At 39.4% G+C, this 24,099-nt stretch overlaps 1 protein-coding gene and 2 pseudogenes across 1 annotated transcript; 2 read left to right on the plus strand and 1 right to left on the minus strand.

Annotated features, from left to right (window-relative positions):
* Positions 1 to 264: 264 nt before the first annotated feature.
* On the plus strand, positions 265 to 7,169 carry LOC143380492 (uncharacterized protein C2orf78-like). The gene is made up of 3 exons (XM_076833557.1): positions 265 to 361; positions 3,721 to 4,482; positions 5,254 to 7,169. The coding sequence occupies exons 1-3, from the start codon at positions 265 to 267 to the stop codon at positions 7,167 to 7,169; spliced, it is 2,775 nt and encodes a 924-aa protein (XP_076689672.1).
* A 10,185-nt stretch (positions 7,170 to 17,354) lies between these two features.
* Positions 17,355 to 17,891, plus strand: LOC143380630 (CYFIP-related Rac1 interactor B pseudogene; annotated as a pseudogene).
* Positions 17,892 to 18,937: 1,046 nt separating this feature from the next.
* On the minus strand, positions 18,938 to 19,664 carry LOC143380007 (activated RNA polymerase II transcriptional coactivator p15 pseudogene; annotated as a pseudogene).
* Positions 19,665 to 24,099: the final 4,435 nt, after the last annotated feature.

Genomic DNA, 24,099 nt, shown 5'->3' on the forward strand with positions numbered 1-24,099 from the left:
CTCCACCCAATCAACTCTCTTGTCATTTTCCCCACCCAATCCCACCTTCTCCTTGGGAGTCTGACCACCCTATTGGCTACTTCATACCTTTAAACGAACAGTTCTGTGACATCATTCTCCCACCAAACCTACTGCCACCTGCTAGAATCTTAGGCTTGCTATGCAGTTGTAAACAAATTTGGATCATCGCAAGCGACCAGTGACCAGTAACCAGTCATTAGAGTGGCCAGTCAACAGTGACCAGTGAACTCCATACTGGGAAACATGCATTCTCTACCCTCAGCCACCCACACATCCTCTGGGGTGGTCTCCTCATCCTTTGTATCTGCAGTTGATGTGACCTCTTCTCTGACCATGTCAGGTAAGGAAAGAAACATTTTAAAGTTTTTCATTAGACTTTTACCTTCCTCAATTTACTAATGGAGTCAAAAGAGCTTAGAATAATAGGGGAAAGGATGGAACTAGAAATCTGGACACCCAATTTCATTTGGAATTTGACATGTACTGTGTATAGAACTGGACTATCTTACTCTCTCACAAAACCTGTTTCTTGATTTGCTACATGAGGATAACAGATTGCCATGTTCTGGCCCCTTACTTTTCTTGCATCTTGAGGGGCATGTTTATAGAGAATGAAATCAGATTTCATGGTTATGTTGTTTCAACTGAAAGAGACAAATCCTAGGCAGGGTGGAAACCAAGGGATTTCCTCTGTAACAGTTTCCCTTCACCAAGATTTCCACTTCAGTATTTCAAATTTAGTACTCTTCATCAAAGGGACATTCACATATTTGGGAGTTTTCTGTTTAAACTAGGTGAAAAGAGAAATAGGGAGAGAAGAGCAGGAGGACAGGGCTGTAAAAAGGCAGATGTTCTTGGGAAAGCAAGTTTGTGACTGTTTAAGCACAAGGCAACAGGAATTCAGTGGAGGAAAAAAATATAAAAATAAGGGAGAAGAAAATGTTAGAATAGTAGAGATGAAGAGAATGATGTTCTCAAGAAAAAAGAGGTTGGTTGGGATGAATGTGGAAGAAAAGCAAAGATTTGATTTAAACCAACAGACAACATAGAGTGAATCTTCCCAGAGGCTGGTTTAGAGAATGTTTAGATTAATGGACCAGCAAGGAAACTAAGGCTTGAATTGATGTATCACTAGGGTAAGCAGGTTATCACAAAAGTCACACTTGGCTGTTACAGTTTTTCCTATGACCTCTTTGAAAACCGACAATGTTGACAGTTTAAACATGAACATATTAGAAGTATGTTTTAGAAATGACTCTTCCTCCAAACATGCCAAGGAAAGTGGTTCTAGACAGAGCTGGAGAAATGGCATTTTCCATGTCCTATTTTGTTCTGATTTTTAAACTACAGGGATTTCTAAAAAATGTCTTGTCCAAACCTACTTCAGAAGGACACATTCCTTTGTGTGATATAAGCTGTCAAGGTGAAGCTGTTTTCCATCCTTAAAACAGTTTTTTTTTCTAAAACAGACAATATACAAATAGTCATTGATGATTTCTAAATCTAAGAACCAAAAGAAAGAACTATATGAGAATAAAAACTCAAGCTCACATCTCTAATTCCAAGTTTATTTAAATAATTATCTGAAGACTTTTTGTTTTGTCTACATTTCAAATAATTGTTTGGGGCTGGGGTGTAGGGTAGCTCAAACATTTTTGTTTTAATTTTGTTTTAATATAAGGGGAGAAGGAAATGTCAGAATAAAAGACAAAAATTGTTTTAAATTTGTTATTTTATTATACTGTGATGGTTTTCTCAGACTTTAGGGACAAGATTTTCCGCTAAATGTGACAATAAACTAGGCTTCTATGATTTTGTTAAAGCATTTTTCCACTTTTTTTTAATAACCAAAAGGATTATCAGAAAATGTATTTATATTAATTGAAATATCTACCTAGTGGGATTAGTGTCTTTTATTTGGTGTGGGTAATCCTTAGAGGAAGAGAAACAAGAACAGTAATGAAATTACTTTACACTTATTGTTTTTCTCTCTAGTATGTACAAAATTTCTTTCGGAAATTCCTTCTGTCCTCCTTCCTTTCTTCTTTCCCTCACTCCCTCCATTTCTCTCTCCTTCCCTCCCTGACTTGCTCCTTATTCCTTCCTTCCTTCCTCTCATTCATTCTTTCTTCCTTTCTTCTCTTCTTTCCAGTTCTGAGGATTGAACACAGGGTCTCATGCATGCTAGGCAAGCATGCTACACAAGCTATATCTCCAGGACATTTTATATGTTTTCTCAGATAAAATCTTGCTGAATTGCACAGAGTGGCTTTGAATTCCTGCAATCCTACTGCCTCAGGTTCCCGAGTGTTGGGACCAGAGACCCAACATACCATGTCCAGATTCATAGTGGGTTTTGGCTTCGGTTTTCGCTTTTCCACATGGCTACCCAACTGTTCACTTTACTTAAATTTGTGTTCACTTTACTTCAAATTTGTGTTCACTTTACTTAAAAATACACACATTTTTAGTATACTTTCTCTGTCTATATGTACTGCTTGAGAATGCATTCAAACTCACCTTAAATCATGAGCTTTGTTTTGATTAACAATATTCACTAAAATCAAAGAGAAACATTCACTTTCATAATATTGTATGCATGATAACAGAACTCATTTCTTAGCAAATTTGATATACACTCACTTTTGCTACATATCCATATGTTCATTACTATCTAGTCATTCCTTTTAGTTCTGAGCTGTTTTTCACTTTTGCTTCTCTCTTTCCAGAACATACTGTAACTCCCTCCAAATGAAACTTTGTGTAATATCTATTTATTAGTTGTAGTTCCACACAATAACTTTATTTTATTTATTTTTACATGGTGCTGAGGATTGAACCCAGGGCCTTGCATATGCTAAGCAAGCACACAAATGCTGAGCCATAACCTCAGCCCCCACATGAATCTTATGTAATATGACTTTTATTCATGGATGAATTATCACTCTTGGTATTGTTATAACCACACTAAAGATGAGTAACCTGAAGCTCAGAAAGTTTCCATTTCTTTCAAGAAGCATTTCTTGAGAAACTGAATTTCAGGTAGTCATTTTCATCTAAAATCAGCAGTTAGGCTGAAAGAGGGCAAAGAATGACGCTTAAATTATCATTTGGATGGTAAAACTGAACTCCAGGAAATCTCATGTGACCTGGACAAACAAAAGGAGATACTAAACATCACTGTGGTGATATCAGTAGATTTTCTATGAACAGGGAAAAACAAATTTCTGTTTCTCCAGATTTCTGGTCTTTGGAACAAGAGTCCTGGCCAGGAAGTAAGTTTCCATAATCTGTTGCTGATTGTGAACAAGTCGATCTCACTTCACTGACCCTTGGTGTACTCATTTGCTAACTGGTAATGTTGGAGTTTTCTCTGAGTTCGAAAATGCTTCAGTTCTAGGGCAAATTCAGGAGTCAATACTAGTGCAGGCTCAAAGGAACCATAGGAGAGGAAAAGGATGCTTTTGGGGAACAATGTGTGAAGCAGACCACTTGGGAATTCTTTGCCCAATTTGACAGAAAAGGTAGGTTATCAGAAGAGTACTTGCAGCCATCCTAAATGGAGGGATTTGGGGTCTCTCAATGATTATTAGAATGAGGGCCCTCCTGATTACTACAACATTAAGACGACATTATTCCTCGAATATTGTAAGAATCTGCCTGTCTCATCAATATTTTCACCACCTCTTCTTCCTACAGAAAATTTCCAAAATTCTTCTTTACATGGAAATGCTGATTCTCTGCAGCTCTCTCTTCCTGTGGTGACCAATGCAGCGTCCGTGACAGGAGGGGTCTGCAACTTCTCCAGAGCCTCTGCTCCAGCTGAAACTTCAGCATGGTTACTGCCCTCAACCTGTGGCACCTCCTTTCAGCCACTCATGGGCAGTGCCTACCTTTATCAACATGCTAGCACAGCCATGGTGTCTAAGGTTACTGGCCAGAACCTGATTCCCATGGCACCGGCCCCCTATCCAAGTATTTCTGAGTGGTATATCCCAGGAAGTGCTGAAAAGAGCTCATCTTCACTCAGGGACTTTAATCTGACTGTCACTGACCAGAACACAGCAGATTCTTCCCTATCAATGACATCCCAGTATGACAAAACTTCTAAAGCCAATGTGGTGATCCCTGGATATCCACTACTATCTGGTAGGCTCGTCCAGGTGACACTATCTCAGATTCCAAATCAAGGACATTGCCTCTCACTACCCCACCAAGAAGGAAGCCAGGTCTACTACTATGATCAAAACTCTCTGGGGACTCTGCTCTCTGGAGAACATTGGCCCTGCCTGCAATCCTATGGCTCTGTGCCATATGCAGGAAGTAGTGCCACTGCCCCTCAACCAGAAATGGTGACAGTGCTGAAGGAAGTTCAGCCCACAAATGTCCTACCCTCAGTCCCTACACCTGTGACCTACTACTCTGTGTCCACTCAAAGTATAGAAGGAACAAATTTTCAAGGTGAGTACAAACACCAAAAAGGGGAAGGAATAAGATTACCATTCGAAACGAGGGTCCAGTTTTCAGCTGGTAACTGTGGGTCCACACATCCCTAGAATTCAAGTGCTGAGATTTTAATCACAATCTTGTTCAGCAGTCCCCATTTTCAGACTCTGTCAGAGAAGAATGCAGGACAGCATAATGGCCATCCTTGCATTTAAGAGACCTCTAGGAGCACACGGAAGGAAGCGGCTGTTCACTATTTTTGCACTCAGTCCAGCTACACAACCACACTATAAATATATTTCCCTAATTTTACTTTGGTTTAGAAAAATCAATCAACACATATCAGGATGTGACAGTTTAATTGATCCTTAATTGACTGCAGGTTTAACCTCTATATGTAGAGATGCTGTCCAAAGCAGGAGTCCAAAACCCCTGACCTTTCACATTGATTTCATGAGCAACAGCTGCACCCTCTCCTAGTTCATGGTGTTAAGTGTTCTTACATTCTGGGGAGAGTGGAGAGAATTGAGAGGCCCCTATATGAAAACTAGAGACTTCATGAAACAGATTTTCTGTGTTTCCCACAGAGGAGACAAGTGCTCTACCAGAAACCCATGCTGCCATGGTGATGAACCAGCCCAAAAGTAAGACTTCAAGGGATCACCTGTAACTAATATGCAACTCTTAACAGATACCTGTCAGTGGTCCTTACAAAGAGCTAATAGAAATGCTTTCTCCACCATAGGGGGAGCATCCTACTTACCATCTTCCTTGATTCCTTTGTAGGGATGGAAACTTCCCTAGGGATGGAGGCTTCCTTGGGAGTGCAACCTCCAAGTCCGACATTTTGTCTGCCACAGCCTCCAGAATTCCCACACATCTGCAATAAGAGAAAAAGCCAAATAATTGAGAAAAACTCACAAACTGAACTTGGGGACATTACCACAATAACTCCAGTCCAGAGTTCTACAGATTTCTTGGCATTGCCTCCAAATCAAAGCCAGGAACAGACAGAGATTAAGAATTTGTGTGAGATTAACACCATGCTCTCAGAGCCACTGGATGCCTACCAGATTGCCATGGAGAGCCAGGATCCTCCACTACTCCCTTTAGACATCCCTGAAATCCACCAGCTTCTGGCCTCCATTGGTCCTCTGGACCAAGAGGAGAAGCCACATTCTGAAAATACCCATCTAGAAAGGAGTAGCCTGAGTCTTGAGGACCAAGGCACACTAGGAAATGGGACTGAATTTAGCAGTGGTTTTGCAGACCTCACTGCACTGGTGGGGGATATTCACCTTCCTGAGCTTTTCAGTTCCTTAAAAGACTTTGAACAACCTGAAAGTCCCACAATAACAAAATCCAATGATACCAGAACCATCATGGAAAAGCAGGGGCAGGAAATCACAAGTGCCTTAAAGGGTCCTAGTGAGCCAATGAGGAAGAACAAACATAAAGCCTCGGAGTCTCCTGATGGAACTCCTCAGGCCAAAATGCAGCCAAGGGATCTGGAATGCACATTAAGAGGAGAAATTTCTCACAGGGATGCAGACAGTAGCAGGGCTCCTATGCACACTGCCGAGCACTCTATCAGCAAAGCTCAGAAAGCTGCATCCAGCAGGAACAGCAAGGCTAAGGGCCATGGGCAGGAAAAGACCAAGAGGACCAGAGAAAATAACTCCAGGAAAGCCCAGGAGAGGAAGCAGCCAGGCAATAAAGTCAAGGCAGAAGAGAAGCCAACTCTGCCCAAACCGAAGGGGAAGAGGAACCAACCTGACCTTTGCCAAGAGGCCTTTAAGAAGCCTCGGAGCTGTCTCGGCATGCACATGCTGGAGTCGGTGCAGGTTTTCCATGCATTGGGGAAGAAGAATGATAAGAAAACTGGGCTCTCTTCCTCCCGGGCCCCGGGAAACTCAGGCCGTAACCAAGACCCCCGTCCATGCCCAGCTATGAAACCATGGCTGGCAGTTAAGGGTCCTGAGAAATCACAAGTCAAAGCCCAGCATCCAGATGTTAGTGCTGAAGGAAAGGCTCCCTCTCCATCCATTTATGAGCCTCCACCACCTGGGAAGGTTAAATTGGTACCTTTGCCTTTTCTGACCCTGGAGAAACCTCCACCTCGACCAGTAATCAATCGGAGGCCACAATCTCTGGCCTCACGCAGACCCACTGGGGCTCACCCTGCCCAGCCTGGCCCTGCTAGCTCAGCTCAACCCATGGCAGTCAACCAATCCCAACCAGCTACTGCCAACCCATCTTGGATGCGTCCTGCCAAGCCAGCTCACCCCGTTTTGACTCATGCCATTCAGTCAGGTGTGAGTGCTTCTACCCAGCCTAGTGTCCCTCGGTCTGCTGCTTCTGGGCCTGCACCCTACAAAACATCATCTTGCACTTCTCTCCATTGGCAACCAGTTCCCAATGTTGGGACCAAGCCCCAGTCACAACCGCCCAAGCCTCAAAACCAATATCTACTCCAAGACTTTGCCTTACAACCAATTCCATGGAGGAAACCCAATGTTTATGGGCAAGTAGTATCAACTCCCATCACCAAACAGCAGAGGCCAGAGCGGGAAGCCATGAAGAAGAAGGCTCAACAAGAGCGTGAGAATGCTGCCAAGTACACTGCTTTGGGGAGAGTGCAGTGTTTCATTGAGAGGGAAAGAGAGATGGAGATTTCTCGCTACTATGGCTACATAATGTAAGAGCTGCTGCGATCAGTGGTGCCACTTAGGGACCAAATAGTTTTCCACATGTATATAGATAGAGAGATACACATTTATTTATTTTCAGATGCTTTCAAAGTTTAATAAAATTATATAAAGAAATGGAATATAATTCACTAATACATAATAAAGAGGCCTTCTGGTACCACTGACAATTGTTAGAAAATAAAGAGGCCTTTGGGTACTACATGGGTACCAAATGGTGTTCTCATATACACATAGATAGATAGATGAAAATTTATTCATTAGGCACAGTTGAAAAGGTAATATACTTTAATAAAGAAATCCTATAGTATTGATTAGAGGGTAAGTAATAAAGAGGCTTTATGTTGCCATTTGAATACCAAATAGTTTTCCACATATATATACAGAGAGGTACATAGATACAAAGGTATTCACTTATAGATTTTTAAGACAATATAGTTGAATAAAGAAATGTAGTAGAATTGTTTGAGAGATAAGTAATCAAGATGCTTTCTGGTACTGCTTGGGCATCACATAGTTTTCCACATGTGTAGATACAAATTTTATAAATATGTAGATATAAAGATACAAATGTATTAATTCTAATATATTTTTAAAATTTAGTCAAATTGATTGAAGAAATTCAATAGAATTGGTTAATAGATAATAAAGAAGCCTTGTGTTACCACTTGGCTATCAAACATTTGTCCTCATAGATGTATGAATATGTACTCCTTCCAATATACTTTTAAAACTTAATAAAATTGAATAAAGAAATGTAATGGAATTGATGAATAGATAATAAACAGGAGTTTTGAGTTTGAATGGCTGTTAAGTGTGGTTTAGTTTGGTAGCGGTGGGGATCACAGCCTGCATGAGAAGAAAGGAACTCAATGTTGGCCAGGATAATAGAAGTAAAGGCTAGGAATCGGGGAAAGAGGAAGGCATATGATCTAGCACTAGGAAGCAAAAAGAAGAGAGATGTATGGGCTTACTGGAAGAATCAGGAATTGGCAAAATGGCTGACCAATAACACAATGTTGGAAACTAGGGTTAAAATGATAAAATGTCTATCAAGTTGAAAATGATAGGAGACGGGTTCAGGTTGACCAGAACAAATGCAGAAATCAAACAAAAAACTCTCATGGAGAATGGTCTATTTTTTGGCCTACCTGAAAGATATTTTACAAAAGAAGATTCAGGGCACAGCTCCACCACGTTTGGGTCACTTAAGATCCTAGCTGGGAAAGGTGAATACAAAACACAGGGAATCTACCAGGGGTGTCAGAGGGTTCACAGTTACCCTGAGGGAAGCTGATCACCTGGGACTTGGCCAAGTGAACAGCAGCAGCATGAGGCCCGCCCAGAACATGGCCTGGAATAAATCACCATTGACTCAACACCCATGCACCAGGACAGCAGAGATGCACTACTTGAATTAACCTTCACACACAAGGCCAGTATCACTCTAATGGTCGAGAAGCAAGGCCTCAATCTGAGGCTTGTGTCCTCAAGTCCTCAGTGTTGGCAAGGGCCCCCTGCAGGCAGCCAACCTGGCTTTCAGAGCACAGTATAGAGATGTTGGGGTAGGGGGTGAAGGAGAGAGATCACACAGGAAAGGGCGATAAATACTGAACTGAGAAGCCTGTCAGGTCCTCTTCCATTGATTCTGGCAAGCGCTGTCTTCAGGGACCATTGCCATGAACCGAACTCACAAGAAAAAAAAATCACTCCTTGGCTTCCATCTCCACCCAACACAAGCAGAGTGCGCATGCACAAGGATCAACCTGCCAACAGCTGCAGGACCCAGCAGCCCCAACAGCTTTTACCCATTCCCTCCAAATTGCCAGTCACCATCTTCACCACTCTTCCCACAGGAGACATTGCCTTTTCCCACATTTTGGAAACTTCCAGAGATATTTAACCCCAAAACGTATGTATCACAATTTGTTGAATTATCTGTCCTACAGATTTGAAATGTAACCTTTATGACATATTAAATTCCTATGTGTATTTGCATTCTTCTTTGTAGAATTTGCCTGGCTTTCTTGCTTTTCCTGTTTACCAGGTCTCTGGGATATTTTTTATCATGTATTTCATTTAAAAAAAAATCATTATTCTTTCTTTTTAGACATTATCTATTATGTTCATTCATGTGTTCCCTTTTAGATTCGTCTTCTTTTGATTTCTACCATCTCATCTAATTTCTATTTATGTTGTTCTTTTTTACTATGAAACATAAAACATTTCAACTATCTTTATGTGGATAACTCTGCAGCATTAAGTAGATGCACCATGTTGTTCAAGCATTATCCACTATCCAAATCCAAAACTTTCACCATCCCAAACAGAAAGCTATATGCATGATATAATTTTCCATTCCCCACTCAGGTTCTGCCCTAGTTTGCATTGCTTGGCCTTCTGTCTTTTAGCTAGTTTTGAAAGAGTGGGCTACTATCTGATGTGCTTGGGGGGTTCTTTTCTGACTTGTTTTCATCGACTGAGAGGATGCTATTCTCCTTTTTCGTAGAATATCTTTATTTGGGATTTGGTTTCCTTCTTTTCTTGCTATGCACTTTTATGCAAAATTCATTTTCTTTGTAAAATTATGGTTGAGGATAGTGTTTCTTATGTGATGGAACAGCAACTTCCACCTCTACTTCCTCTATCTCTTCTTCTTCCCTCCAGTTCTGTCCCTCCCCATTCTCCCTTTGCTCTCCTCCTTTTAGTCCTCCTCTTCCTTCATGAAGAATTAAAAACATGACCACTTATTTTCTAAAATTTTCTGGTTGTTTCCACAGGGAGGTTTATCCTTTGTGTCTATTGTTTTTCACAGTAATTTCTCCTCTGGGTGAGGCCTTGTCTGAAAAAGAGCATTGGCTGTTCATTTTTCAAGAGAGTTTATGGGCTGGACAGTGTCAGCCCTTCTGATTTGAATGTGGGACATTTGAACTTACAGCTGCTCCTCAGTATCCACAGAGAATTGCACCCAGGACACCTCACAGACACCAAATTCCAGAGTTGAAGAGAGACTGCACACATTCAAATGATCTAAATCCTCTCTTATCATAACTACAATGTAAATGTTATGTAAATAGCTGTTGTACCATACTGATTATACATCATACAGTACATATTGTAGGAGACCTACTAAACTCTTTTTTGGGTTGGCCAGAACCCCTCTCAGTTTCAGCTGCTCTTCTGCTGGCCCACATTGCTTTGCAGAAATGCCTGCTGGAGCTTTGAAAGCCTCCTGTCTCCCATTTCCTCTGGTGCAAGTGCTGCTGCCAGGCAGGTCTGGTGCCTCCTGCTGGTGGTTGGCCCTGTCCTCTTGTTCTGAGGTTCCTAGGGAACACTGTGTTCTCTACTTTTGTGGTAAATGCTACTCCAGGGTTTGGCTTTCTTTCATCTATTTCCATGGCCTCTAGGCCAAATGTGTCTTTTTTCTTCTCTTTGTTTTGGGAGACTCCAAACTGCACTACTGCCTGCATCTTTCTGAAATCTTGACGGATAACATGATTATTTTAAATTGAGAACGTTGCAGGTTTCAGTTCCCTGAAGCAGAGCTTCGTTTCCCCCAAACTAGTTAAGTCTGAGGCAGACTGTGAGTCCCCTGTAAAGACCATGGCACCTGGTGTCTTTGCTTGCTATGTTTGAGTGAGAAGCAATCTCAAGGTTCATGGGGGAGGGACATCTGGTCACAGGAAGAGGGAGTAGTCTGCGTGACAGGTGGAGAATGGGGACATGGCCTCTAGTCCAAATGTGTCTTTTTCTTTTCTTTGTATCTTCTTTCTGAACACATTTGAGAAGGAATCTCCTATTTGCTCTCCTTCCCCTGTGGGTGACAATGGGGTGTTGGGTCTATACACAGTTTCCTTGTCTCTCTTAGCATCATCTTTCCAGTTGCCAGGCCAGAAACCTTTGATAACCTTTGACTCCTTTCTCTCTCTCCCAATTAAACACTTGTAATTTTAGTAAATTTCATCTGCCCTCTCTTCACATCACATCTAGAACCTACCCACTTATAATTCCATTCCTCCATTTCTGCTCTAGCATAATCCCTAACCATTTACTGCCTTTCTCTCCCCATGATAGGGGATACACACCTTTTCCATAAAAAGACAGATAGATGGTAAATACATAACTTTCTGTGAGCCAGATTATCTCTGTTTCCACAGCTCCACTCTGCACTTGTAGCATGAACGTGGCCATGCAAAATAGGAGAACACATGGATATTAGTTCTGTTTTAATAAAACTTTATTCACAACAACAGGCTGTACTGCTTCACAGACTCTGGCTCTGCCTGATAAACTGCTATGCTCCCTTTCAATCACTCCACCCCAGACCCCCTGAGCCCACTTGCTGTTCCAAGCCTAAAAAACGCTACTCACCTCCTTCAAATTGTACCTTTTCTCAAATTGTACCTTTCAATGAGGCTTTGTCTGACTACACTCTTTGAAACTGCAATCACCTCTCAGGGTTTCTCCCTTCCTTCCATCTGATTCCCTTCACCAGGGACCACTTCTTCTGTATTGTTGTGAGCCTTTCAATACACTGTGTAATTAAATTCTTTGTTGTATTTATGGTTTAGACTTTCCATCACTCCCTTGCCGTTCAATTCCTAAAATGTAAGACCATTGAGGGTACAAAATTTTCTCATCTGTGTTGTTCACTTCCATGTGTCTCATGTCTTAAATAGTGTCTTGAACATAAGAGGTGATCGATACATGTTTGTTGAATGGCATATACCCAAAGGGCTTAAAATCATCATACTATACTATACTAATGCTGACACATTCATTTTTATAATAGCTCAACTCACAAGATCTAAGCTATGGAACCACCTCAAAAGATGAATGGATAAAGAAAATTTTATATCTATATATAATGGAGTATTACCCAGTCATTAAAAAAGAATCAAATTATGGCATTTGCCAGTAAATGCATGGAACTAGAGGCTGTCATTCTTACAGAAATAAGCCAATCTCCCCAAAAAGTCAAAGGCTGAATGTACTCTCTGATATGCAGATGCTAATCCAGAATGTTGGAGGATGGGAAGGGAAGAATAGAAGTTCATTAGATTAGAGAAAGAGGAATAAAGAGATAGAAGAAGATGGGAATAGGAAAGGCAGTAGAATGAACTGGAAGTAAATTTTTGTGTTCATGTGTGAATACATGATCATTGTAACTGAACCTCACATAGAACCACAAGATTGGAAAGTTAGGATATGTGGGTTGGGCAGCTGAGCACTGGGACCAAGAGCTAAAGCTGAGAGACTGAAAAAATGCAGACCACCTGGGCACTGCTTATTTCTCCAGTTCTGATCTCCTGTTGTACCATCTAGCCTTGAAGTTTCATGCTTTACCTCTGACTGCCTAGTGGAAAAGACTTGGTCCCCAAAACAATGGTTGGTTTCTCTTTTTTATATAAATTTTTATTATTTGTATATGACACCAGAATGCATTACAATTCTTACTGTATATATAGAGAGCACATTTTTTCATACATAGTATATTCACAGCAATTAATGTCTTCATACATGTACTTTGGATAGTAATAATGATCACATTCCACCATCATTAATTACCTCATGCCCCCCCCTTCCCCTCCAACACCTCTGCCCTATCTATAGTTTGTCTATTCCTCCCATGTTCCCATTCCTATCCCACTATGAATCAGCCTCCTTATATCAAAGAAAATATTTGGCATTTTTTTTTTGGGGGGGGGGGGATTGGATAAATTCACATAGCATTATCTAGTCTAACTCCATCCATTTACTTGCAAATTCCATGATTTTATTCTTTTTTATTGCTGAGTAATATTCCACTGTTTATATATGCCACATTTTTATCTATTTAACTATTGAAGGGCATCTAGGTTGGCTCCATACTTTAGCTGTTGTGAATTTTGCTGTTATAAACATTGGTGTGGCTGTGTACCTGTACTATGCTGTTTTTAAGTCCTTTGGGTATAGACCAAGGAGTGGGACAGCTGGGTCAAATGGTGGTTCCATTCCCAATTTTCCAAGAAATCTGCATACTGCTTTCCATATTGGCTACACCAATTTGCAGTCCCATCAGCAATGTATGAGTGTAACTTTTTGACCCACATCCTCACCAACATTTATTGTTCTTTGTATGCATTAACAGCTGCCATTCTGACTGGAGTGAGATGAAATCTTAGAGTGGTTTTAATTTGCATTTCTCTAATTGGTAGCATAGATTCATGACCATAATAGCTAATAAAGGCATCTAGCCTTGAGGCTTTACGTTTCTACCTCAGACTGACTTGTGAAGAAGACTTGGTCAAGAACATAATGGTTGGTTTCTCTTTGTATATTTTGGTTATCACCATAATTGGCTAGCCCATCCATAGAATTGTTTTGGGCACAGTGAGACAACATTAATCTCAGCAATATGTGAACAACCAGGAATATGTATTGAATATTCACTGGGGTCACAAAACAATGTCAGCACTAAGAAAGCTGTAAGCAAGTCAGAAAATCTCCTGTCTTTCTGGGCATCATATTCTAGTGGGCAATGAAAGGCAATAAACAAACCAAACCATATCAGAGAGGTAAGGACTATCAAGAAAACTGAAACAAGACCAACTGATACAGGGTAACTGAGTAGCTCAGAATGTATGGACAGTGAAATTCTCTTTGAGGAGGTGACATGAATGATAAGATGGAACCAGCCAAGTGAAGAGCACTACAAAAGCACCTCATGAGAGTAATCAGCTGAGCAAAGGTCTGGAGTGGAACTGCAGGTGTTCTGATGGTGTGGCTGGAGAGTAGCAAGGAACAAGGAAAGTGGGAGATGAGGTCAGAGAGGTGACAGTGGCTGAATCACTCTGCAATCTAGGTAAAGAGTACAAAATCTAATCCCAAGCCTCATGAGAGGTCATTGGAGGATTTTAGGTATTTCTTCCAGATACCTAATACCTGGAGAGGAAAATAGAAACAGGAGTAATGGATATTTGGTGCAACTGGGAAATAGTTGACACTAATAAAATATGACAGTTTTTGGTAGGGCCTAGGTACCATATGGAGACTTGAGGGTTTCCAATTTTTAATAAAACTGAGAAGAGAATATGGAAAAACCTCAGTGACAGATAGTATGGTAGCGTGAACCAATATGAGTCCCAGTCATTCTGATCAGTATAAAATGTAGGGATGGGGTTCTCCTTTGGACAATATTATCCGTAAAAAAAACTTAGGGTTTAGGTCAGGGGAGGACTTGATGCTAAGTTCCAGAGTGTTGGACCAAAGCTCTTTAGGTTCTTCTGACCACATTTTAGACTAGTTTGGGAGGGTATGATGATGCTGAGACTCCAGGCTATAATTAAGTGGATGGAATTATGAAACAAAAATTGCAAGGAAGCCTGAGAACAGGAGAGGCAAACAGCATTTGCCTGATTATAACTGAATGTTGGATCTGAATATTTTAGTAAATACAAATTATTTTGCTATCAAAAATTATCTTACCACATGCTATAAAGTTTAACCTTGAATGTCCCTAAAGGCACCCATGCTCAAGACTTAGTCTTTACCATGGCACTATAGGGAAAAGGTGGAACATTTAAGAGGTGGGGCATAAATTAGGCACAATGTTTTATGTCCATAATCCCAGCTACCTGTGAGGCTGAGGCAGAATGATCTCAAGTTCCAGGCCCCCCTGAGCACTACAGTGAGATTCTATCTCAAAATAAAATTTTCAAAGAGCTGGTAATGATCCAGGGTTCAATCCCCAGTACTGGGAAATAAAGGGAGTGCCTAGTAGCATAACTTCTGGTCACTGAGGGCATGGGCTTGAAGTGGACAATGGGGCCCAATACCGCCACTTCCCTCCCTTTCTCTCATTCATCCAGGTCATGAGGTAAGCAGCTTGTTCCACCATACACACCCTTCCATCATGTGCTGCTTCGCCATCTAAGGACTGAAACCTCCAAAGCTATGAAACAAAACAAACCTTTTCTCTTTATAAGGTGATTATCTCAGGTGTTTGTTCCAGTAACAGAAAGCTAACAATACTCCACATTCCTCCTAGTCTTACACCTACCGCCTTTGAAGGACATGGAAATGACAAACCTCCAAAACAGTGTGGCCTTTGAAGAAGATGGGGGGAAGAAGGCACCACATTAATAACAATGATCTATACATCCTTTTCCAGTGAAAAGACAATCCCTGGGCAGGAAGCAAACATCATCCAATGAAAAGACAAACCTTGGAAAAGGGAAAGCATTGATCCTTTCCCAATATATCCTTTCTCAGTGGCATTACAATAGACCCTCTATTATTGTCCTGTAAAAACACTGCTTAGTAAAAAAAAAAAAAAAAAACACTAATTTTTGCAACCTTTTTCCTGAATGCCCACATCTTGTAACATCTTCAAAGGCTAAGTCACCTCCCAGAGTGTAATCCAGACTGCTCGTATAATGGGTGGCCATTTTCTAACCAGATAATCTGCCCATCTGATACTTGACTGCACAGGTGAATAAAGGCTTTGCTGCATTCATGAGGTCTGTACCCATCTCCATATACCCTTAACCTATATTTGCTGTGGACACCCTTGATTTCTCAGAGAACTTATGGAATGATCTGGCTTGCAGATGTTCACTGTATGTTCTTAGTCTCATATTACATATAAGCATTATAGAAGTAAGCTATCTGAGGTATGCAACTGAGATAAAAAGAAAAAAAATCTTAAAAAAGTTTACATAGTCCAAGTCATATCTTTATACTGCCAAACATTCCACAATTCCTTCTCAGCTAAACATTACCCCACACAGGCACCAAAAAAATTATATTCCATAACTAGCATTGGAAGAGATGGGGAAAACACATCTATAACTGCAATATGTATTTTTATATATGAGCAATTTTTCTATATATGCATTTGTCTTCCTGTGGGTTCTTTTTTTTCACAGCTTTTATTGAATCCTAGTCTAGTTTAACAATTTCTGATTTTACAGACATCATCCCATTGTAACATATTTACTAAGTGAAAGCTAATCAGACATCTTATCATTATTTTCTGTACACTAAGCAGTAAGATAACTGCACAGAACACTACGAGGTAATGACACACACTTGCTTGAAGTTTTCACACAAGCCACATACCAAACTGTATCTGCTCTAATAATTACTACAGATTTAGTGACTGTAATTCCCTTATTTTAATTACAAGTACCTTATTGAACTAACATTTTGACAGTTTCACAAACTTTTCAAATTAGCATAATATATTCAATGAGAAAAGTGAAATAAAGATAAAGAGATTGTTATTAAGTGAAAATGAATTTTAAAAAAAGTGACTGGGACAAATTTTAACATTTGGATGAAAGAGATCATGGATTTCACAAATCTAATGTTAAAAAACTTAATGTAATGCAAATCTTTTTCATGCTAAAACTAATAGGTCTATAAAACTGTTAATTTTGGCTTTAAAGAATATCTAGTCTTTTGATCAAAAAAGGCCACAACAGTTAAGACTGTAATTACTTGATTTTATTTTACACTAGGTGGTGGGAACAAAGCAATTCTCCTTAATAAATTTGACAGCTTTTAAAAAATATTTATTTTTAGGTATAGATGGACACAACACAAAGCCTTTATTTTTATGTGGTGCTGAGGATACCGCTGAGCCACAATCCCAGCCCCAGAACACTTTTAATAATGCACATTAAACTCGTTCGTCGTTGCACTGCCACATGGGCAGGTGCAAAGGGGCTCCCCGCCCAGGGCCCGGGGCTCCCCCTAGCACCCTTGAGGAGCCGCTGCCGCTGGAGGAGGGCTGAGGAGCGGGGCTTAGAGCCTGAAGGCTTGAGGGAGGATGCCCAGCCTACATAATTTGAGAAGGAAATTTATAATCAGGTGAATGTAGTATTAAAAGATGCAGAAGGCATCTTGGAGGACTTGCAGTCATACAGCGGAGCAGGCCATGAAATACGAGAGGCAATCCAACATCCAGCAGATGAGAAGTTGCAAGAGAAGGCATGGGGTGCAGTTGTTCCACTTGTAGGAAAATTAAAGAAATTTTATGAATTTTCTCTGAGGATAGAAGCAGCATTAAGAGGCCTTCTGGGAGCCTTGACCAGTACCCCATATTCTCCCAACCAGCATCTAGAGTGAGAGCAGGCTCTTGCTAAACAGTTTGCAGAAATTCTTCACTTCACACTCCGGTTTGATGAACTCAAGATGACAAATCCTGCCATACAGAATGATTTCAGGTACTATAGAAGAACATTGAGTTGGATGAGGATTAATAATGGCCCAGCAGAAGGAGAAAATGAAGTAAATAATGAATTGGAAAATCGAATGTCTTTGTTTTATGCTGAGGCAACCCCCATGCTGAAAACCTTAAGTAATGCTACAACAAAATTTGTATCAGAGAATAAAAATTTACCAATAGAAAATAACACAGACTGTTTAAGCACCATGGCTAGTGTATGTAGAGTCATGCTGGAAACTCCAGAGGATAGAAGCAGATTTACAAATGAAGAGACATTGTCATTCTGCTTGCGGGTAATGGTGGGTGTCATAATACTCTATGACCATGTACATCCAGTGGGAGCATTTGCCAAAACTTCCAAAATTGATATGAAAGGCTGTATCAAAGTTCTTAAGGACCAACCTCCTAATAGTGTAGAAGGTCTTCTAAATGCTCTCACGTACACAACAAAATATTTGAATGATGAGACAACCTCTAAGCATATTAAATCCATGCTGCAATAACTGTTCTGGAGTAAGCACCTGCTGTAGAGAGAAGACAGTATTCTGCAATGACTGAGAATGCAGTTTTTTAGTGATTGCAATTACTAATTTGCCTGATTATAACTGAATGTTGGATCTGAATATTTTAGTAAGTACAAATTATTTTGCTATCAAAAATTATCTTACCACATGCTATAAAGTTTAACCTTGAATGTCCCTAAAGGCACACATGCTCATGACTTAGTCTTTACCATGGCACTATAGGGAAAAGGTGGAACATTTAAGAGGTGGGGCATAAATTAGGCACAATGTTTTATGTCCATAATCCCAGCTTTTATTTCTTTCCTCGGTTCCTCTTCCCTCTTTTTTAATCATGTTCTTGTTCCTAAGACTTCTCTTCTGTGCCCAAATGGGTAAAGTTATACTCTGAGGGGACATTGTCCTTTCAAACAGGCCATCTAAGGCAGCTCATTATGCATTGCATTGGGTTCTCTACTGAGAAAATCTGTGACTTGAACTAAATATTTTTTAGTGTGGATTTTTTTTTGAAAACTACCATTTAATATTGTTTCTCCTTCATGGCAAAACTGCCTACTCCGCTATTTTTAAAACTTCAATGACTTTATTTTCTACTGCCGCTTTTTTCATGTGCTGCCAAAATTAAAATGTTTAAATTAACTGTGTTGTACAAATGGTACCCAACACAAAACTTTTTTAAAATTAGTTAAGAGTTTTGTTTAAAGTTTTAAGTTTGCATTTTGACTTTTTTTAAAGGATGTATGTTTTGTGTTTAACCTTTATTAACTGATGTTAAAAACTGTGATGTGGGTTTAGATATTATGTATGCATGTTCATGTTTAAAGGATGGCTGTTGATGATAAAATAAAAATCAGCTTTCATTTTTCTAGAAAAAACAAAATGCACATTAAAAAAATGTATTCATCTTACAAATTGTTCTGCAATCCAAATATACAATATCTTGGAAAACAATGTTTAGAAAACAAAAGCCAATGTAAAAAGATAGATTAAAACAACCAAAACAATACAGGATTTATATGGCTCAGATTTTACAGTTTTCTCCCTGCACCATCAATGTCAGAATCTGTTCCTTCAGCTGGCTCCACTGCTCAGGATTTAAAGAAATATCTTTTCTTCCTGGTTTCATTTCACCCTCTGGATCCATCCAATATTCTCTAATATCAATTAGAACTTTCCATTTAAAGGAAAGTTCTGACGTACCTCATTTTCCAAGACTGAAACATATTATCATCTCTGCTGCTGCTGTTCTGCTTGGAAGATGACAGAGCTCTCGAAGTTTCAACAGTCTTTTGCTTCTTTACAGGTTTTGGGGGAGCAACTTGCTTTTTTCCTCTTTAACATTTTCTCAACATCACTGTCAAAATCACTTCCCAATGAGCTTGAAGAAACAAGTAATTTTGATTTAGGCTTTGCTGTGCTTCTGCAGTCGACAGTCTTCTGTTCGCTGGCTGTCAGAGTTTCCTGTGGGTTCTTGACATTGTGAATCACACACTATCTACTCACTGTCTCCAAAGAAGTCCACAAATAGATCAATCTAGGTGCTCTCAAAAGCTTACCACTGGACTGGGGTTAGGGCTCAGTGGTAGAGCTCTTGACTACCATGTGTGAAGTACTGAGTTCACTTCGTAGCACAAAATGTAAATAAATAAATAAAATAAAGGACCTTCAACAACTAACAAAATATTTTTTAATAACAATTACCACAATGCTGGGCTGATAAATCCAGCCTAATTCCACCTTAGGATTGGGAGCCATCTCGTCCCAAAGTCATGAATAGTTAATTTCTGTTTTACCATAAATAACTGTGATTTCTAAACTTGTTCGGAATCCCTGCCTGAGCCTTGAACTCACCCATGCCTGGCTCCCTCTGAGCAGTTAACAACCCTCAGTAAAACCTCTGTGGCACCTTTTAAATTCTGATGTTGGGATCTAAATGTACTTCCCAACTTGAAATGTTAACCCATATAGATCATTAACCTGCTATCTGCCTTTGTATTATGCTTGTCAAAATCCTTTTATCTGTATGTTCTAAGGACATACCCCCACCCTTTACAGCTGTTTGTGATATAAAACTGTGGTCCTAGAGAGCTGCGATTCTGATCTCTAGCCCAGATTTTGGGACAGACAGTTTTGGCCAGCTTCTGTGTACACAAATATAGGCTTGCTTTAATTTGATTCAAAATTGAAGTCATTGGTCTTTGCTTTGCATTATGCTTTAACAGTATAATTCTATATACTTAACATTGTGTTTTCATTAAATGTTAAAAGATGTGATTCTATATATAATGATTTATAGAAGATTTCTACATACAAAGGCCCAAAAGTTTCAACTTTTCCAATTAAGAGTAATCTATATAAAATAAAGTATTTCTTTTTTCTTAAAATAACTTGTCTAAATTCAGAAATTTACAAGGATTATACAACCATGGTTAAACAACAACTGTTATTTTGAAATATATTAATATGTTGTTTCCTTAAGACATGAACTTAATTAATTAAAAAAATTAATGTAATTATGGTACTCTTACTATTATTTGGGTATTAAGTATGTTCATATCTTTCAGATATACAAGTCTTTAAGGTAAAAGCTTTAAGAGAACATTATATCAAGCTGGTGTTCTCCAAACTAATGATGGTAATTTTGTGTTTCTAAGGATGACAAACTTTATTGGAGATTTACTTATATCATTTAATGTTCTATAACTGGACCTGTTACCAATAAGATATAAAGTTTTATGTTACTTTTATACTAGGGTACAATTTAAATGTATTTTTAGTTAATGAGAGTTATTCCATGTAAAGGATAATGTTTTAAAACACAACCATTTTGCTACTTTTCCACAAAAGATTAAAAGCTCTCAGCATTTCTGTAATTCATGTTTTAAATGTAATATCATGGGACTAGTGTTGTGGCTCAGTGGTAGAGCACTTGCCTGGTATGTGTGAGGCCATGGGTTCAATCCTCAGCACCACATATAAAATAACAAAGTGAAAAATCCTTACCTGAGATAAGGCTCTCCCCCTCCCATCTTACTACATGTCAGAATGATTCCAACACAGGCCAGACTTCAGTTTATTTAAAGTTGTGTTCAAAAGATTCATTCTTGTTGTTAAGACTACTAGGATCTCAAACACGGGCTATAATATATAACTCAGTCAAAATTCAAGGTAGCTATTACAAGAACTAAATTCATTTTTACTCTTGTTAATTTTATTTTTTTTCCTTATATACTGTCTAAATGTTGCCTTTTCAAGTTTAACAGAGGTATTGCTTCAAGAACACACAACCTGGGTTGATTTACAATAGTAAGCCATCACCTAAGGTACAGATAAGAGTACAGATGCTAATTAATAAAGAGGGGTAAATGACTGTAAGCTTATAGATATTAAAGTTAAATCCCAGTATTCTTAATTTAAGACTGGTGAGACTGACTTGCTAGATGTTTAAGACCAAGACTTAAAATTTAAAGTTAAATTAAAAGTACCCACAACCAATATTTGGCTCTTGCCCTCCAAGTCAGTCTAAACCCAGGGAACAGGGAACTTCTCTAAGAGCTTTGCAACTCTGGACCACATAACCTCACAATCGGGGAGATAATGAGACCACTAAAGAACAGAAAGCCAATTTATGCACCTGCCATGAAGAGGAAGGTTATTAGAGAAGGGAGACATCCCTAAGGCTACCAAGGGAAGCCACATGGACAGCAAGACCTGGACCATCCTAGCGCAAATGGCACTAACACAACTAAGAAATTACTCTCAAGTTCCCCCCAAAGAGACTGCCATGGAAACTTAGCTGACTCTTAAAAAGAGCATTCCTGATAACTCTAAAGATGTTGAAGATTTATATTCCAATAAAAAGGCCTTGTCTACTCTGGCCTTATCATGGGAACAGCTTCTCAGTCTTCATATCTCCTGGTGAGAAAATATTAACTTCTGCCGTCTTCATGATATTCACTGACATGTTCCACAGACTGCAATATTTGTTCAGTACTCATGTTTTTTTGTTGTTGTTGTTTGTTTCTCCTTCATAGAAGCACCCATCCCCATGGACTTTACAACCTGTTCTTCCCCAACCAGACTTCAAACTGACCTGAATTCCAAAGCTGTTTGTCCCATCCCACATCACCCCCTCTTAGCTCTAAAGAAGCCAGAACAGTCGTCACCCCTTTTTTTGTAACAATGAAGCCAGAAATAGATAGTCAATATAGATAGGTAAACCGAGTCAGGTCGGACGAGGGAGGCCAGTTTTGGATGAGTCTGGAAAGTTGGGGACTGTCACCTGAGAGATTAGAATTCCTTCAGAGCTCTTCCTTTCCCCTATCAAAGATTTGAAAAAGACACATAAGAGAAGGAGGGAATGATGCACTCAGCCTAATTCCATCTTATGTTTTGGAGCCATCTGGTCACAAAGTCATAAAAAGTTAATTTCTCTTTTACCACAAATTACTGCAATTTCTAAACCTGTTTGGAATTTCTGCCAATGCCTTTATCTCACCCAAGCCTGGCTTTCCCTGACCAGATAACAACCCTCTATAAAACCTTAGTGGCTCCTCATAAATCCTGGCTCCCCACAGGCAGATAACAACCCTCTATGAAACCCCAGTGGCGCTGCATAAATTCTGATGTTGGGACTTGAATTTATTCCCTACCTTGAAATGTCAAGCCATGTACATCATTAACCTACTGTCTGCCTTTGTATTATGCTTGTCAAAATCCTGTTATCTGTAAGTTCTCAAGACACCCTCATTTGCAACTTTTTATGCTAAAACTGTTCTAGAGAGAAGGGGTACTGATCATTAGTCTAGAGTTTTGGGACACACAGACCTGGACAACTCCTGAGTACACAAAAACATGTTTACTTTAATTTGTTTCAATATTGGAGTCGGTGGTCTTTTCTTTCCATTGTGGTTTAACAAGGCATGTAATCCAAGCAGCTTGGGAGGCTAAGGCAGGAGGATCATGAGTTCAAAGTAAGCATCAGCAATGGCAAGATACTAAGCAACTCATGAGACTCTGTCTCTAAAAAAAAAAAAAAAAATACAAAATAGGGCTGGGGATGTGACCCAGTCATGGATTTCATCCCTGATACCCTTCCCCACCAAAAAAAAAGCTTACCACCAAGGAAAATGATTAGATCCATAGTTTTACTCCCCCAAACCAGCTGTGTGAGCATATATACATATATATTGTTGCCAACTCAGTCCTGACTACTTTATCACACTCATGAGACAAGTCAGTGAAAATAACATTCTCCGAGGGATAAAAAGCAAAGGCATTCTGGTGAAGTTAGGCTGAACAGACACACCTTTTCTTTGGGTGCACAGCATGAACTCACCACAAGGCTTTTTACACATGTCTTTCTTTACTTTTCTCAACAAATCCATCAGGTTAAGTTAATTCACAAAACTTCACCATAAACAATCATCAATGGAAAAACACGCCATATGTTGAACAATGTTGGACTACTTTAAAATATGACCAAAAATAGTGTGCTAAAAACCCAGAGCATGGAAGAGCCATCCATATACTATGAACACATTAATGGGTAACAAAAATGAGATCATATGACATAAAACAAAATAAGACTTAAGATCTCTATCTTTATCTTATAGAAATCATGATAGATTATGGACTATCTACCTAGCTAATATAAAATAAATATATATATATGGTAATTATATATATAAAATTGTATTAATATATATTGGGGGGGTGAACAAGCTAGGTTCAGTGGAATATGCCATTAATCCCAGAAACTCAAAGGCTGAGGATGGAGGATCACAAGTTCAAGACCAGTCTCAGCAACTTAGAAATGCCCTAAGAAACATAGTGAGGCACTGTCTCAAAGGACAAACGAAAAGGGCTGAGGATGTAATTCAATGGAAAAGCTTCCCAAAAACTGCACCCCCCAAAAAAATTTTATTTCCTCTTTTATTAACACAGAATGAGACCTAAATGTGTTGAATTGCTTCTGGCAAAACTAAAAATTAAAAAGATTCATGTTAACCACTGTTTCCTTTATTTACCCTCTCTTAATATTCTCCTAATGTTGTATCTATACTCCTGGCCTTCAACCCAAGCATGCAAGACAAAGAATGTGAGAACCCCAAGATTCTATAGTGACTATTTGCAAGGAGGAGGAAGTCACAATGACTGCCACACTGGATCCACTTACATAAGAAGAGAG

This window comes from Callospermophilus lateralis, chromosome 14, assembly GCF_048772815.1.
Source record: "Callospermophilus lateralis isolate mCalLat2 chromosome 14, mCalLat2.hap1, whole genome shotgun sequence".
In the NCBI taxonomy this organism is placed as follows: Eukaryota; Metazoa; Chordata; class Mammalia; order Rodentia; family Sciuridae; genus Callospermophilus; species Callospermophilus lateralis.

Coding starts and splice junctions, on each gene's coding strand:
- LOC143380492 (XM_076833557.1), top strand. CDS start 265: ATGCATTCTCTACCCTCAGCCACCCACACATCCTCTGGGGTGGTCTCC. Junction 362..3,720: donor CTCTTCTCTGACCATGTCAG/GTAAGGAAAGAA, acceptor TTCTTCCTACAG/AAAATTTCCAAAATTCTTCT. Junction 4,483..5,253: donor AGAAGGAACAAATTTTCAAG/GTGAGTACAAAC, acceptor ATTCCTTTGTAG/GGATGGAAACTTCCCTAGGG.